General features: G+C 41.5%; 1 protein-coding gene across 1 annotated transcript in view; it reads left to right on the top strand.

Moving 5' to 3' along the window:
• The first annotated feature begins 6685 nt into the window (after positions 1 to 6685).
• Positions 6686 to 18385, top strand: part of LOC308101300 (broad substrate specificity ATP-binding cassette transporter ABCG2-like) — a 22623-nt gene continuing 10923 nt past the window's right edge. The window contains exons 1-8 of the mRNA XM_080450723.1: positions 6686 to 6776; positions 7101 to 7182; positions 9194 to 9321; positions 12377 to 12436; positions 12866 to 12980; positions 15415 to 15567; positions 17450 to 17607; positions 18268 to 18370. Of these exons, the coding sequence (XP_080306849.1) occupies positions 7114 to 7182; positions 9194 to 9321; positions 12377 to 12436; positions 12866 to 12980; positions 15415 to 15567; positions 17450 to 17607; positions 18268 to 18370 (786 nt within the window). The 5' untranslated portion in view covers positions 6686 to 6776; positions 7101 to 7113. The remainder of the gene's footprint in view (positions 6777 to 7100; positions 7183 to 9193; positions 9322 to 12376; positions 12437 to 12865; positions 12981 to 15414; positions 15568 to 17449; positions 17608 to 18267; positions 18371 to 18385) is intronic.

The following is an 18385-nucleotide window of genomic DNA, read 5'->3' as shown; positions in this document are numbered from 1 at the left end:
GCGATCATTTCATCTGTGGTTTCAGTTTTGAAAAACAAACAATGCAGATGACTATTATCTGAATATCAGGATCCACTACAATCCTTCACCGCAAATTCTGCAAATTCCGCAATCATTTAAGCTGTTGATGCTGTACATGTCCTTTTCAAAAACAGGAATCTCAGTCAGATATGTCTTTATGTTCTACAAAAAAAATCGGGTATCTGGTTTTATTGACTTTGTTGGCTATGTTCATATCAGTGTTGTGCTAAGTTTTCGGGATAGAACTCTGAGCTCTCAGCTCTCTGGAACTCTTCTGCAGAACTTTCTTTTTGGTTTTTACTGCCTTTATTTGATAGTATACAGTAGACAGGAAAATGGGGAGAGAGAGATGGGGAGTGACACGCACCAAAGGTCGTCGGGATCGGGATTCGAACCCGCAGTCAGGCATTAGCAGCCAAGGTGCCCGCCCGGACCGCTATGCCAGACGTAAAATACAAAGAGACATTGGTATGGATACGAATTTCCTGTTTTCAAAAAGGAGATTCATCCTGAACGACGGTCCTGTCAGTCTGAATCCCACTGAACAGCTGGAAGTTTGGAACATTAATTCTAAAGATATCATCGAGGTCTGTAAATCATTCATGATTTATGATCATTTTAATACCCCCACACACACACACACACACACACACTCTCTCTCTATCTCCTTTCCTGGTATTGCACATAACTTGGCAGAACAATTGGATATTCCACCATGCAAGACAGTTTGGGACACCACAAATTCAGTGACACACACACACACACACACACACACACACACACACACACACACACACACACACACACACACACACACACACACACACACACACACACACAGTAATGGATCACTCAGTCACAAACGCACACATAAACAAACACACAAACACGTGCACACTCCTCTGCCAAATATTCACATAAGGTTCACATAAGGTTCACTATTGTCCCGTCACTTGCACCCACTGCTTTGAAAACCAATCATTTCACCTCCCCAAAATGAAGCCCCTATAAGGACTTGGTTCTGCAGGGCAGTTTTTAACTCTCTGATTGTTTCTTCCCAGTTTTAGCAACGTAACCTGAGAGATTGTCCTCAGTCTCTATTTGAGTGAGGTGTGTAGAGACTACTAGGTAATAAAACCTAACATTGCAGTGTCCTGCTGATGTCAATGACACACAGCGAGTCCCCCAAAATACCAAATTGCCCGGTGGGTAGAGAGGCAGTCTGATAATCAGAGGGTTTGACCCTCATCTCACCCAGCCTCAATGTCACTGAGCGAGACAATTAGCGTAACCCCTAACAGCTCCCCCCTGAGTGCTCAGCAAAAAGCCATCTGAGCAGCCATCTGCTGGGTGAAGGCAGAAAAGTAATTTCCCCTTCCTTGGGGACCATCGATACAATACTTCCCTTTTTGTTCCCTTTCGTGGCAATCCTCCTGCCCCAAGATACAGCCCAATCTGTTTGAGTTGTTCAGTGAATCGGAATCATCTTTATGTCATATCAAAAGTGTTTTTTTAATTATATTTTTTTCGTGTACACTCCATTTGTAGTTTTCAGGAAAGATGGAGGATAGGGATAGTGAAAGGAGAAAATCACAGGATAGATACAGGTCAAATAATCGAAAGATAGTATATAGCAGGTCTATAGCAGGTATGTACATTAGATTAGAAAGCATCATAAATGCGGATGTGTAGATAAGGTGCAGCAGTAGGGTTATAAAATAATAAGGTTAAAAAACATCAGGTCAGGTGCAGCCAGTGTGATGCCAACTCACTCAGGGATGAAGTGGCTTGTGTTTGTATGCTGTCCTGCATGCTTCACTGCATGACAGGACAAAGTAGCCTACAACACAAACACCTGGTTAAAGGACCTGCGTATGGATGCTGTTACCAACTTAACACCTGGAGAAGAGACTGACAACAGCACAGCACTGGGAGCCTTCCAGTATGGTACTGGATACCAGCACAGAAGTACACGCACGCACACACATGTACATGTACACACACTGGGATCAGATCCAGTTGCATACTGGTCACAGGATCTCTCTTTGGTTAGACGTGTGTGTGTGTGTGTGTGTGTGTGTGTGTGTGTGTGTGTGTGTGTGTGTGTGTGTGTGTGTGTGTGTGTGTGTGTGTGTGTGTGTGTGTGTGTGTGTGTGTGTGTGTGTGTGTGTGTGTGTGTGTGTGTGTGTGTGTGTGTGTGTGTGTGTGTGTGTGTGTCAGCTGACATGGAGCTGATTCCGAACCAGACTGTGTTGTGACGCATGTACTCAAAATGTTACCGCATGTTTTAGCCACTAGGTGGAGCCATTAGAATAGCACAGAGGTTGGTACTGTAGTTGTTTCCATTTATCTTCATCCACCGCACACACTTTTATTGGTATGTTTGTCACCTTTGTCACTTCGTCACGTGCCAAGTCTTTTTGTCTATAATTGTTTTTATATATTTCTGTAAAAAACTGCAGACTTAACCACTTGAGTCGTTTATAGCTTATCTTTGGCCATGATATTTGGTGTAGACTAAGGGGGGGGGGGGGAACAGACCAAGTAGGCTACAGAGCAGTCCATGGTCATCTGAGTATCACTTTACTAATGGAGGGTTTAAAGTAAACCTTTTATAGCTGGGGTCTTCAACCCTTTTCAGGCCAAAGCCCCCTTAGCTGAGAGAGAGATGAAGCAGGGACCACCACTACATGTGTATAAAATTATGTTGCATATTAGACTTTTCCATAGATTTCATAGATAGCCTCATTGCAATATCAACAGAGATGTGTGTTTGTTTACACATTATCTATTCTATTCATATGTATTTTCAGACATTTAACCACTTAAATCATCAATACTAGATCATTTGACCTTTGACTCTGTGTGTGCTCTGTACTTATAGTGTCCTTCTACACCAAATCTCAGCTGCAATGCATTGTGAGCTTGTAGATCTGCTATTTTCTTCATGTTCTCCCCCAGAATAGGGACGCTAGGGTTGTTCTACACCAGGCGGGATGATTGTATTATACAGTGTATACATCTGTATACTTTATTCATATTTCTTTAGGGTGTCTTTATTGTGATGTTATTCTTCTGTACTGTAGGCCGCCTACTTCTATGCACTGTATCTCTATAACTTTTACTGCTGTGCTGTCTCTGGCACCTGAATTTCACCCGCAGGATCAATGAAGGTATCTATCTATCAAGTGGTTAAACTATGGAGTTGGTACAACTGAAGTTCGGTAGGTTGGACCAAGCAGAAGACAACCAAGCACAACTCTAACCAGCCACATGCCAACTCCTTATTATCACCAAGCAATTGACAACTCCTCCCCATGCCAACTACTCACCTGTCTTCAATCAAGATGATGACGTCTCCTCCCCCATGCCAATCAGCGTGAAAGTATTTAAACTCAGCTTTGCCATGTTCATGTCGTGAGCTTTTAGATCATGTGCACTGTTTCCTGTAACCTTCCCTCCTTCCCTCCCTCCCTCCCTCCCTCTTCTTTCTTACTTCTATCCTCTTCTCCAGGTGGGGTCCCGTAACCTTCCTCCGCACAGGCTCATGCCTTGGACCCCAAAGCCAAAAGTATCTGGGTCCACGATCCTAACTGGAACCTCCCTCCTTGGTCACACCCCCTCCTCATCACACCTGCCATCTCATGTCCGGTATTCTTGACAATCTAAGTCGCACACGTCTAGGAATTATGTACAATGTACAAAATAATGTAACCAAATACAAATTAATAAGCACTTGTGTTATGTGTATTCTGTTGTTAGAAGACAATTATAAACAGCTCTCTGGATAAAGACCACATTGTAAATGTAGGAAAGTTATTTTCTGTCTTTCTATTTAAGGGAAATTGCTATTACAGATATCTAATCTTCAATGCACACAATATTGACTTTCTCATCAATTGATATTCACATTTAGATATTAGTAGAGGACCTAGCTAAGATATGTATGCACTTAATTTAGGAGAGAATATCTCAACTGTTCTTGGCTAATATGACCCCGAGGAACAATTTAGGAACGTTGACTAATTCTCTATCCGGGACGAAATACCTATAATCAACGTTCCTAAATTGTTCCCTGGGGTCATATTAGCCTAGAACAGTTGAGATATTCTCTCCTAAATTAAGTGCATACATATCTTAGCCAGGTCCTAGACTATATTCTGCTATTTAAATATATTTTTACATATCTGATGTGATGGCAGAATTATCTGTCATCAATTGTTATGTATAATTTTGTCTGTGAGGGTTTGTTTGTTAAGCAATAAAAAATGCAGACAAGCTCATGACCTTAACTTTAATGTCATGAGCTTGTCGGTCGGCTATTTTCCCCTCACGGGCCTAATTAGCGCCCGGGTTCACAATTCTGAATAGGTGGTTGGTTGTGAATTTGTGGTCGTGGATGTCTGTCGACTTGTGTCGAGTGTCCTGCGGACGGTGCTCAATCAGACAACAGATAGTGTTACAGAGCGAAGTATACATTCTGAGCAGCCAGAATTTTATGTCGTTTATGTCGCATGTCCCATGCATGCACGCATACTGCATGCATACCTCCATGTTTCTTTCAATAAACAACCCTAAACAACCCTAAACCTATTTTGTTGAAGGCTTGGTCTTTCATAGTGAAATGAGCATTAAAACAAGTCCATCCACCATGGCTTGCCAACTCCAACGGCACACATCAGCTGCTTGGCGCAGGAACTCGCTCGCCCTAACCGCTCGCTCGGGCGTGCCTCGCGAGCCTCAAGGCCTGGCTGTTGACGTGCCTGCCTTGTTTCTCACGGTATGTAAAAAGTCATGCATATAAAACCGCTCTTTATTCAGTTGAGCGTGAAACGGAACAAGCGCTCCCTCTGCCTCCGGCCCATCTAGTCTACTACTAACGGCCTCAGAGCATTCTGATGGACCACTCTCTGGTGGGTGTCAGTGTGTCAGCCTGCTTGTTTGTTTCTTTACTGTACATTCCCTGGTCTGCTTGGGGTATTCAACAGTGGACTTCAAAAATAAAACATACCCTCCCGTGGGATGGGGAGCATTAAAATTAACCGGTGAATCTGGGCCAGGGGTTGCAAATTAGCCGTGGCTAGAAACCCTAAATGCAATGCAATGGTGTCAGGTTTTATAATCTGTTACATTGTTTTTTGTATTGTCCCTGTTAAATAAACCTATAAATAAAATTCACCACTTGGGGACCTTCAACCTTCAATATCTTCCCTTGCTTCTGTTAAAGTAATTTTGAAATGTAGTGAACATTTGTGAAGAACTGCTAATTAATGCAATGATGTCTGAGTCGAATACACTCCTCTCTTTCCTATGACATCTTACCCTACTGTAGACACTCTGACTCCTATGGAGACAAGTTTGCATTTGTTTGGTTTGTGGCTGGGGGGTAGGAATAGTTGAAGGATAGGTGTTTTCTGCTCCTGGCTGGAACAAAGGGAATTATAATTCTTTTTGTTTCCAGGTGTTTTCGATGTTAATGAAGCTGTTGGTTTGGAGGAGGGATCTCATTATTTTGTCATTTTGGTGATGAATATAAGTCACTTGCTTTCAGTGTGATCTTGGAGTTCAGACTGCTGGCTGTTCCATACATTTCTCGTCCTGCTGAATTGTAAGTTTGAGGCTCCTTTTTTATATCAAAGATATATCACCAATTCTTCTAAAACTGTGAATTTGTCTGTGCCTTATTTTGTCTATTCTGTTTGACTGAGTTCCCATTCAGATTCTGCTTTGACACTTCCCTTTTTTGAATGGGTGGGTGGATGGATGGATGGATGGATGGATGGATGGATGGATAAAAAGAGAAGAATTCATTCTGTCACCTTGTACTTAGACACCATGTAATTTCTTGACTAGGGTTCCTGCCATTTACTCTGAACAGTTGTACGTCACTCTGATAAGAACATCATCTGATACATGATTAAGTTGTAAACTGAAACATCTGGAAAGTGTCATCCGTACAACGCGAGAGAGAGAGAGAGAGAGAGAGAGAGAGAGAGAGAGAGAGAGAGAGAGAGAGAGAGAGAGAGAGAGAGAGAGAGAGAGAGAGAGAGAGAGAGAGAGAGAGAGAGAGAGAGAGAGAGAGAGAGAGAGAGAGAGAGAGAGAGAGAGAGAGAGAGAGAGAGAGAGAGAGAGAGAGAGAGAGAGAGAGAGAGAGAGGAGCTAGACAGACTGTCACAGAGAGGGAGAGAGAGAGAAGGGGGGGTAGAAAGACAGAGACCGACTGAGAGAGAGGGGGGGGAGAGAGAGTAAACTTGATAAGGAGACGTGTGCCTTTAGGCTCCTAATTTCATTCCATGTCGGGTCCCGAGACTCTTGTTTTAACTCTGATGTAACAACTGAACGCAGAGAGAGGAAGAGAGAAGGGGGGGGGGGCTTCCATGCTTACCTCATAGTCACACACATGCGCGCGCACATACGCACATACGCACACACACACGCACACACACACACAAACAGCCACTGACCTCCCCTCTACTTCCCTTATCCAACTTTTACAATTGTGTCAACTCATAAACCATTATCATTCACACGACTCACCCTCACACACACACACACACACACACACACACACACACACACACACACGCACAGACACACACACGCACAGACACACACATGCACACTAATGTGCACGTACACAGCACATAATAAACTCAGTCCAAGGCTGTATTCACAGTGTGTTTGTTCAGTGTGCTGTGTTTGGTTGTGAGGTGGTAGATGGGTTTCTAAACATTTTTCTGAGGGAATTCCTTCCGGTAAGTTATCTTGCTTCCTACAGAATGAATTGAACTTGATAGATTTATTAATTTAAAGTCACGTTACTGTAGTATATAATTATAGAGTTCATGTGGAGAATGATGTCTGGCTTGACAGAGAATAGTCAACACATTAAAACACAATTTGGTGGCTCATTTCTGGTCAGTAAGTTGTTTAAGCCCTCTGCTGCACTGTGTGTGTACCAGTCTGTGATATGGTCTGTCAGTTGTACACAGTATGTTGTATGTGATACTGTGTGTTGTACAGTAGGCTACTGTATTTTGTAATGTACTATGTGTGTTGTATGTTTTGTATGTGCACAGGAGACGTTAGAAGATGTCAGAACGCTCTGTTCACCTCCCTGTCGAGGGAGACATAGAACTCAATGAAAAACTCAAATACCAGGTGAGTTATCACAACATGATATTCCATAGGATACAATATGATACATGGGAAACAAACAATATAATATACCCTAGGATAGGATCAATCATAAAACTGGTTGTTCAAATCCTTCACTCTGATTGGTTGATAGGTGTCGTATGATGAACACAATCTATGGCTCTGAAGTCAGCCTTTGAACAGTTCTGTATTACTCTGCCGCTTGACACCGCAGTTATGACTGCCTACAGGCAGCGCGGCTGTGGATTCGTCTATAGGGCCACTGGCTATTTTGTCCCTGTATAGTTGCCATAGTGCACGCCCCTTCATACAAGGGGAGAGGGGGTTTTGTTATTGCTTAAATGTAGCCATGTTTTCTCATTGCAAAGTACTGCATGTGTCGTTTTTATACAGTTTTCTATTACTTGTAAGAACGTCGAGTCATTCACTTCAATTCACTTTCACTTCCCTGTCTGCTTTCTGTCCACTAAGCGATATCATAACACTTACTGTCATGTTGAAATGTTTCCACCACAGTCATGTTTAGTTGCTTCCCAGAGTCATGTTTAGTTATGTTTCCCTGACTCATGTTTAGTTGGGTTTCCCTGACTCATGTTTAGTTGGGTTTCCCTGACTCATGTTTAGTTGTGTTTTCCCGAGTCATGTTTAGTTGTGTTTTCCTGAGTCATGTTTAGTGCTGTTTCCCTGAGTTATGTTTAACCAAATTTTCCTTGTGTCATATCTAATATATCTATTCGGACTTCCCGCTATTAGTTCATGATGACAACATGCTGTGTCATGTTTCCACAGCCTGTTGTCTTGTCTTAACCATTTAAACGCTATATTATATTATTTTGTTGACCGGGTCCACCAGGGGTCTGTACTTGGTCTCCTCGTTTTTCCCTCTATAACAAATCTTTTCACTGAAAATAGCCGATCTACCGAAGCTCACAAAGTGACGCATTGTGAGCTTGCAGATCTGCTATTTTTTGCCAAAGGTTCACCTGTTATAACATGCCCAGCATGTGGATGCTAGGGTTCAAGTGGTTAAGAGGCTGACACACATAGACAGTGTCAGACACTCGTGTCAAGAAACACACACACTGTTTTTAACGTCTGTAGCAACACTGGAGGCATCAAGTGAACCTCTTTCAGAACACGATTCTATTTCCGAGCGTCGACACATGGCACTGACCACCAAAATGCAATGTTTATATGGCATCCAGACATTGACGAGTTCAAACTCGTATTGCAGTTTGTACTCTATGTATGCTGTGTTTTCACTTGTTTGTTTGCTTGTTCGTTATACATTTTCTTTTGAGAAACACAAGATAGTTTTTTTCTTTTTTTTAAACAGATGAAAGTCTGCACAGATCCTAAAAATGTATATGTTTATCTGTGAAACAATGCCATGCCATTAGTTCTACGGCCCATTGTTCTGAAGTACCATTGGCGGTGTCACATTATAACTAACCCTAACCGTGTGCGCGTGCGTGTGTGTTCGTGTTACAGTATTTCCCTCGTTCATTTCGGGTCAGTGCGATGTGGTTAAAATTATTCTTAATTGCGGTGCAATTATGGTGAACGGGTGGCCTTGTGAATGGCGTGCATCATTGATGCAAGCATCACGGACGCTTTCTATCTAGTTTATTGAGCTGAGATAAACAACAGCTCTTTCTTTCATGGTCTCCTCTTAGACACAGACACTATTGTAAATATTTAAGACATGTGAAAGACTATTTTTCTTTTCGAAATGCAAGAGAAAATGTTCATTCAAATGTCTAAAGAGGAATGTTGACAGGGAAAGCATTCAAAGAAGAATCAAAAGAGAAATATGCATTCATCCTAATGTGATTAGGTGTGTGTGTGTGTGTGTGTGTGTGTGTGTGTGTGTGTGTGTGTGTGTGTGTGTGTGTGTGTGTGTGTGTGTGTGTGTGTGTGTGTGTGTGTGTGTGTGTGTGTGTGTGTGTGTGTGTGTGTGTGTGTGTGTGTGTGTGTGTGTGTGTGTGTGTGTGTGTGTGTGTGTGTGTTTCAGTCCAGTGGTCCCCGGTCGCTGCAGGGGTCCACAGTCAGTTTCCATAACATCCACTATAAGCTGCAGCAGAAATCAGGCTGTCTGTGTAAGAGGAAGACCACCACTAAAGAGATCCTTATAGACCTCAAGTAAGTACAGTACACCACCACACACCACTGTTATAAGAAACAATTATTGTTATAACACCAAGAATGTTATAACAACATCACACACAAATCAAGTTCCTTGTATTCCTTGATGTAGTGGCGGGGCTCATCAGCTCACTGCAAACGAGGAAACAGGAACAGCATTCAGGCACAGACGGGATTAAAATACATTTTTATTTAAAAATGCTAAAAATGCGGACTAATACAGTGAACACAGGTTCCGAATGGCGAGTTAACATCCGTGGCTATAGGATAAACACACTTTATATTTTGAATTTGTGCTGTTGGTGATTGGAGGATTTCCAGTGACTATTTGGGGAAAGTAACAAAGACTGTCATACTGTCGATATGGAAATGTCAGACTCGATAAAATAAATCTATGACAGTCTTGATCCAAGGCTAGCTCTGTTGCAAGATGGTTTTGCGCACCAGAAATAGCAGACCTACACGCTCACAAGGCATCGCATCTGTGACACGTTGTGGGCTAGGTCTGCTATTTCTAGTAAAATTACAAATAACATGATTGCAGTATACAAATAAAATCTACAACATAGTTGAAATACCTGATTATCCATGACAAGATTACTGATAATAATAATTAGCTAAATATTGCAAACAAGCAAACAGGGAAAACACACAAATAAACCAAACAAAAAAAGGTATCAGGGAATGTGTGACAATGAACGTGGCATTATGGACTACTTCCATGGAGAAAGTGTGACACTTGCCACATGTGAAATGGTGCCAGGGTGTGAAATTGTGTCAATTTAAACAAAGGCTTATCAGGCGCAAATACGCTGTGTGACTTTTCAGGGAACTTTCAGGGAAACATCAGGGAATGTGAAGTTGTTCGGCTGTCTTATCTGTAGCAGGCTGACTGACAAGTATAGCATGAATGTTGTGACGTATTGTGTCACACAGGTGCATCCTAACTACTGACTGACCAGTCTATTGTGGTCAGAAGCAGGGGTTCTCTGTTCATGTGGAGTCTGTGTACGTGACCATAAACACACCTGACTGCTTCTATGAGAACAAAGATATAACACACACACACTTCTAAACAAGCTCTGGAATGAATGGGAGGAAACTCTCTATTTCAAGGGCTCAGCAGTAGGTCCCCCCGTCACATACACACCCTCACACACACACACACACACACACACACACACGCACGTATGCACGCGTATGCACGCGTATGCACGCGTATGCACGCACACATACAATGCATGCATGCACATGTACATGCACACGCACACACATGCATGCACATGCGTGCAGTAGCATGTGCCCACTCTCTCACAATTCAAAGTCAGTTCACTGAGAAGAAAATAAAATACCAACAAAAACCTACAATCATTAAACACAGTAACATGGCCTGTTAAACTGGTACTATAATGAACTGTTTGAATTTATTTAATTATCCAATAACTGCTATGATATGTAATGATAACTTATTTTGATTTCCAACTAAGTCATCACTAAGTCAGTAAATGAAGACCTCTTTAGAGAGAGTCTCAACTTGAACACTGCTGCTGTGGAGCGGGATGGTCCAAGTATCGACTGAACCTGTGCGCACACACACACACACACACACACACACACACACACACACACACACACACACACACACACACACACACACACACACACACACACACACACACACACACACACACACACACACACACACACACACACACACTGAACCTTGATCCCTGATCAGCAGATAACACCCTCTCAAAAATGTGTGTTTCTGTGTGCGCGCACCCACTCTCACACACACACACACACACACACACATGCACGCACACACGCACACGCACACGCACACACACGCGTGCACAACTCATTGTGAAGGTCTTTATTGCATGTGCTTCGTCATGAGATATAGAGGCAATTAGTCGTATTGCAGTGTGTGCACGTGAAAGCACATGTGTGCGTGTGTGTGTGTGTGTGTTCTGTGTAGTCAGCTATGTTCACAGGTTTTTATAGTGTAGTGTGGTAATAATTGACAGATGTCATGTGTCTAAAAGGTACAAGTAACCACTAGTAGAAAAATACACTCTAAATCCTCAGTGTTATTTTATCCATTTGATCCTATTTTCCCAGAGTCACTTCTAACTCCTAGAGTGTACAAATGTAACCAAATGGACCCGTAATCTGGTACAATAGTTGGACCATCCCGCTCTACAGCAATAGTGTTCAAGTTTGGTACATTTGGTCACTCTGACTCGATTGGTCGATAGCCTTACTACAGTTCTGTATTGCTCTGCAGCAGAGAATAAAGGGTAGGCGGGACAAACGTGACAAGATAGATGATAAAACGTCAATATTTAAGGTGACGTTTTGACTAGCCTGGCATTGCCAGCAGACTGGCGAGTGTGAGTGAATCCAAGTCATCAGTCTGGCAAGGCCAGGCTAACGTTTGACCTCCGGGGAGGACAAAAGGCCCTTGCACTCTCACACGGAGTCCGATTTGGTTGGCGATGTTATGTACTGTCATGTACTGTATATACTGTATCTGCTACTATATCTGCTGCTATTCCACTGTCTGTCGTGAGCTGTTAATGTAGCAGTGTTTTCTCATTGCACTGAACTATAGGTTGTTTTCTATTATTTGTAAGAATGTCCAGTTATTAATCATTAATCATCAATCTTCTGCAGTTTCTTTTTCTTCGGGTCATGAGGTCACTTTCACTTCTCTATACGTCTTGTCCACTCAGCAGTGTACTGACCGACACGTGCATGCGCACGCGCACACACACACACACACACACACACACACACACACACACACACACACACACACACACACACACACACACACACACACACACACACACACACACACACACACACACACACACACACACACACACACAGATGTCTGTGTCCTCACAGTTTGATAACGTTAGATATGATAAGTCACTCATACAATAAACACCTACAGTATGAGATTGTTGTTCTAATATATTCTTTATCGATTTACAGCATATAATAACGTCTGTCTGTCTGTCTGTCTGTCTGTCTGTCTCAGTGGGATAATGAGGCCAGGTCTAAATGCCATCCTCGGGGCCACAGGAAGTGGAAAGTCATCGTGAGTATCTGTGCGTGTGCGTGTGCGTGTGCGTGTGCGTGTGCGTGTGCGTGTGTGAGACAGCAGATGTCCAAATGCTACTCTCATGCAGCAGTAATACTACTGACATTACCACAATTTACAATTTAGGCCATTCAGGGGGTCCGCCAAGATTCTTGTGTGATAGGAGCATATTTCTTCTTCAAAAGTATTTTATGAAAATACACATTAACGTGAATCCAACATATTATGGCAAAGATCATGTGTAAACAACACAAAAACAATTAATGTACACAACACTGGGGACCAGATTATTTAATATTATTACGAATCTATGAAGCCATCAAAGCCGCAGCAACACTTGGAGACAGCCCACAGCGGTCAACAAAAATGGGTTAAAGTTATCATTTTAAATGTCCTAACAGTGACGTCCATGTGGTTGTTGTGAAGGTTTCTGGATGTGTTGGCGGCCAGGAAGGACCCCAGTGGTCTGTCGGGAGAGGTTCTGATAGACGGAGCCCCTCAACCACCAAACTTCAAATGTCTGTCTGGATACGTAGTGCAGGTAAAACATAATGACATCACAGTTAACATGTAAACACAGTACTGTTGCCCTTTTTCTTTCTTTTCTTTTCTTTTCTTGCTTGCTTGAGGCCCTGCCCCCAAAAGAGATATCTATGTATGTTTGGCCCTGCAGGGAAATAACAAACTTTATACATGAATGAACCCATTAAGACCTGAGGCCGATTCTACAAATGCCTTCTAAATCATTAGTTCTCTTTTCGTGTCAAGAACCCCCAAGTTCATATATATTTGGCCGCAGACACTCATGTCTGTGCCAGACTTGTGTTTAAAGATGGGGTGCCATGATATTTTTCAACCCTAAAACCTGATCATAAGGTATTATTATTATGTAAGGATTTTTTTCAACAAAAAAAAAGTGTACAGTAAGTGTTAAAATGTTGTTTTTATGTGGACACGCCTCCAGTTCATTAAGTATACCTGGTTCTCACCTTAGCACCTCCTCCACCACCTTAGCACCACCCACCTGTCCTAGTCCCTCCTCATGCCCACACCTGTTGTGTTATGATAATGAGGGGGGAGGGTATGGCTTTGTGATGTCACTAAAGCGCTGTTTCTCTATTGGCACGTTTGACCCTCAAGGTTTCAGCCTCCAGGAAGAAACTCCAAATAGTCAGAGAAGACATAAAACACCATAAAAACACCACCGGGGGGCTTAATGAAGTTCTATCAACCTCATGGACACATGAAAAACAGAAAAAGTGCAAAACCATGGCACCACCTCTTTAAAAAAAAAATCTAAATAATTCGAAACACTTTCGAGATTTTTCTAAAATGTTCAAAAATAGCAGATGTACAAGCTTGCAGCGCGGCACGAAGTGCCGTGCTGTGAGCTTGTAGATTTGGTATTTTTGAATAGCCAACGCTAAAATAAAAAATTACATGCTTACCCGATGCTTACCCGGTTTTAATGGGTTAAAGTTTTCAGTCGCCATGGCTGATTTCAGTCATTTGGATTCCATACAGACATTTCTGTAGGCTTTCTCTATAAGGATGATTGTCTGTGTGGTGTCACGCAAGTATGAATCAGGCATACCCCTAACCCAAGCCCTACAGCAATAACAGATATTAAAGTTATTTTAGGATGACTAAGCAATAGAATATACTGCACATGTTCTGAAACATCTTCCTTAAGAATGAACGGTCTCGTATATTTCATAAAATCAAAGGTAAAAATTCGATCTGCGATTTTTTTCCAACTGGTTGGCTGTATAGAAGAGCTGGAACATTTGCTTAGAATGATAACACCTAAACATCGTAATTCTATACATTATATTGTGCTAATGTTTCAGAAACAGAGTGCTAGTGTACTTTCATGACTTGGCCTATCAAAACTGGACAACATGTCATTTTCTTTTCTTTCTTTTTTTTGGCTTTAGTTTATGTCACAGAGGCGTTGCAATGTAAAAATGTGACATCTAGTGGCTTAATATTGTCCTGTGTGCCCTTTAGTCTCATGTAGTCAGACGTACCAGAGATCTCTGACTACTCAAACGTATAATTCAACAACAAACCTACGGCCTACTGCTTTGAAAACCAGTCCTGTCCCAATTTGAAGGACAAAAAAAAAGCCTTTCATTTATTTTGTTCTACCTAAATTGAATTTAGATGTCACCAGACTTATTGGTAGCTGGAGGTCTCCCATACGTCTGGCTATTAGAGAGTGTATGTGTCCCTTTACGTTTAGCACCATTTCAGTTGATGTGTCCTCAAGAATTCATGTACATATAGGTCACTAGGTCAGAGAGTGCAGTGGTGGACGAAGTACTCACATTTCTTTACTGAAGTAAAAGTACCAATATCACAATGTAGAAATACCCTGTTACAAGTAAAAGTCCTGTATGCAAAATTGACTTGGGTAAAAGTATAAAAGTATTGGCATTAAAATTTACCAAAAGTAAAAGTACTCATTATGTAGACTGTCCCATTTCACAAGTGTTCAAAATGTATACAAATCTTTTGAAAAAGAGACCCGTTGTGAGCTTGTAGATTAGCTTGTAGAAGTACTGTATACTGTATACAGGGATGAAGTGGTTAATGCATGTTTTGTAATAATAATAAAGATCTACAAAGTAACTAAAGTTTTCAAATAATTGTAGTGGAGTAAAAAGTACTCTAAGATGTAGTGGAGTAGAAGTAAAAGTAGGCTACTGAAAATTGAAAATAAAAAATCCTCAAATTTGTACTTATAAGTACAGTACTTGAGTAAATGCACTCAGTTACTTTACACCACTGAGAGAGTGAGATTAAGCACATAACAGACAGGCCTCCTCTCCTCTCCTCTCCTCTCCTCTCCTCTCCTCTCCTCTCCTCTCCCCTCCCCTCCCCTCCCCTCCCCTCCCCTCCCCTCCCCTCCCCTCCCCTCCTCTCCTCTCCTCTCCTCTCCTCTCCTCTCCTCTCCTCTCCTCTCCTCTCAGGATGATGTTGTCATGGGAACATTGACAGTAAGGGAGAACTTCAGTTTCTCCGCAGCGCTGCGTCTCCCCACCTCCATCCCCCAGACAGAGAAGGCAGATAAGGTCAGCAGACTCATAGAAGAGCTGGGCCTGACCAAAGTAGCCGACTCCAAGGTTAGTATGTTAACCCATTCTATCCGGGAACGTATCTGTGTCAGTTTAGATTTCTTTGGGGTATTAAAAAATAGCAGATATAAGCTGTATGTATGATGTATGATTTGCATCATTTGTGCAAATCTTTGAATATATGTATTTTTGTAAAGCGAACATTTGTGACTCAAATCTTTGCTTCTGGGTGGTCCCTGGAACAAAATATTTTCAGATGGGGGTCCGCGGCCAAATACATATTGGAGGTCCTTGACATGAAAAAGGTTTGAGGATAAAGGATAATTCCTTTTTAACAGGTCGTTCATGAAAGTCCTTGCGGTCTTGTTTCCAATGAGAACCTGTGAGCAATTGGGGTTAAGAGTCTTGCTCAGGGACAAATTTCATATCATCGGTGCATATGCTGGGATAGCCTGGAATCGAACCTGGGGCAACCAGGGCCTCTGGTTCCCTAGGCGGGCTCACTAACCACTCAGCTATGGCCGCCCACTATAATACTATATATGAGAACCACTGATATTATAGCAACATGAGTTAAAAAAAAAATATATATATATAGAAAAAAATGATTTAGAGGACATTTGTAGAATCCCCAGAAGCAAAGATTTGAGTTGCAAATGTTCGCTTTAAATCCTAATATATTTTTTTATTATTTGTTTACTTATGTTGCTATAATATCAGTGGTTCTCAAACTTTTTTCATTAAGGACCTCCAAAATGACCTCCAAAATGATATGTATTATATTTTCAGATGGACCCCCATCTGAAAATATATTGTTCCAGGGATCCCCCAGAAGCAAAGATTTGTGTTTCAAATGTTTAAAAAATATATATATATATTCAAACTAAAGGGTCATGTCATTATTAGACGAACATTAAAAAGCAAGTATTTTGCACACCTACAAAGGCGACAGGTGCGTAGGAGAAGACTAACAAGGGCCCAAACGTACTGAAAGAAAAACTTACATTGTCTACAAATAAAAATGATGAAGGTCTAACAGACCAAAAACTAGATGTTTTGCCATTAAATCATTTTTTTTTGCATTTGAAGGCAGTTTGCGGTATAGTTTTTCTTTCACTATTATAGACGAACATAAAAAAAGCTAAATCTTTCAGAAATGTTCTAACAATGTCCATCGTGCACTGTAAAATAGGGCTTAAAGGGATATTTCATTTCATTTCATTTTATGGTCTACTCAGGCTTTTGTGAGCACCCTGGAGAGTTTTTAAGTTGCTTGATTCAGTATTTAGATATTTGATATTCATTTTATCAGACATGCCCCCTTCCTATACAAACCCATTATAACTTCAAACTCCATTTTAACCATGTTAGATTCATCGGAAACACAAACATCCGTCCTTGGTTCTGGTGACTGATATTGTCCTTCTAATACGTGAGGAGACCGTCTTTTTTCAATTACTTTTTAATTAAAAAAAAAATGAAAATCTTTTAATGAAAATAAAAAATTAATAAAAACAATAAAAAAAATAATTAAATAAATGAAAAAAGTTATCGAAAAAACACGGCCCCCTCACGTATTAGGAGGGCAGAGTGAGTCACCAGAACCAAGGATGGGTGTTTTTGATGAATCTAACGTGTTACAACTGGAGTTTGAAGTTATAATGGTTTTGTATAGGAAGGGGGCGTGTCTGATAAAATGAATATCAAATATCTAAATACTGAATCAAGCAACTTAAAAACTGTCTGGGGGGCTTGAAGTGGTTAATACTGTAGGTTAGTATACCTCTCTCTGTTGCAGAGAATACCTGAGTTAACTGTGTCTGTGTCTGTCTGTCTGTCTGTCTGTCTGTCTGTCTGTCTGTCTGTCTGTCTGTCTGTCTGTCTGTCTGTCTGTCTGTCTGTCTGTCTGTCTGTCTGTCTGTCTGTCTAGGTGGGTACCATGATGATCCGTGGTATCTCTGGAGGAGAGAGGAAGAGGACTAACATCGGCATGGAGCTGATCATAGACCCGTCTGTTCTGTTCCTGGACGAACCCACCACTGGTCTGGATGCTAGCACCGCTAATTCTGTACTACTGCTAATGAAGAGGTTCATACAGTATAACATTAAACACACACACTCACGCACAGTCGTGTAAAGTAACTAAATACATGTACTCACGTACTGTACTTAAGTATAATTTTGAGGTATTTTTACTTTCTTCAGTATTTACAATTTTCAATACTTTTACTTCTATCCCGCTACATCTCAGAGACAAATATTGTATTTTTACTCCACTACAATTATATGAAAACTTTAGTTACTAGTTACTTTTGTAGATTTTGATTATCATTACAAAACACAATAACCACTCCAGCCCTACATATATTTTGGCCATTTGAAAATGAGCAGATCTACAAGCTCACAATGCGCCGCGATGCAACTAGACATGCGATGCAATTATTGTAGACATGTCGTGCTTTAGTAGGCCTAAATAGCAGATCTACAAGCTCACAACGCGTCACGAACGTGACGGGTTGTGAGCTTGTAGATCTGCTATTTACGACATGCAACACCGGCATGCAACTAAGGATAAATCAGGCATACTCTGTACTTCTTCCTCTGTTAAATACATTTGTGTGTGTGTGTGTGTGTGTGTGTGTGTGTGTGTGTGTGTGTGTGTGTGTGTGTGTGTGTGTGTGTGTGTGTGTGTGTGTGTGTGTGTGTGTGTGTGTGTGTGTGTGTGTGTGTGTGTGTGTGTGTGTGTAGGATGGCGAGGAATGGTCGTACCATCATCCTGTCGATCCATCAACCTCGCTACAGCATCTACAGACTGTTTGACAGCCTGACACTGCTAGTCAACGGAAAACAGGTTCATATACTTTTA

The sequence above is a fragment of the Gymnoscopelus braueri genome (genome assembly GCF_963280865.1).
Source record: "Gymnoscopelus braueri genome assembly, chromosome: 15".
NCBI classification, from domain to species: domain Eukaryota; kingdom Metazoa; phylum Chordata; class Actinopteri; order Myctophiformes; family Myctophidae; genus Gymnoscopelus; species Gymnoscopelus braueri.
This window is presented reverse-complemented; position numbering and strand designations above follow the sequence as displayed.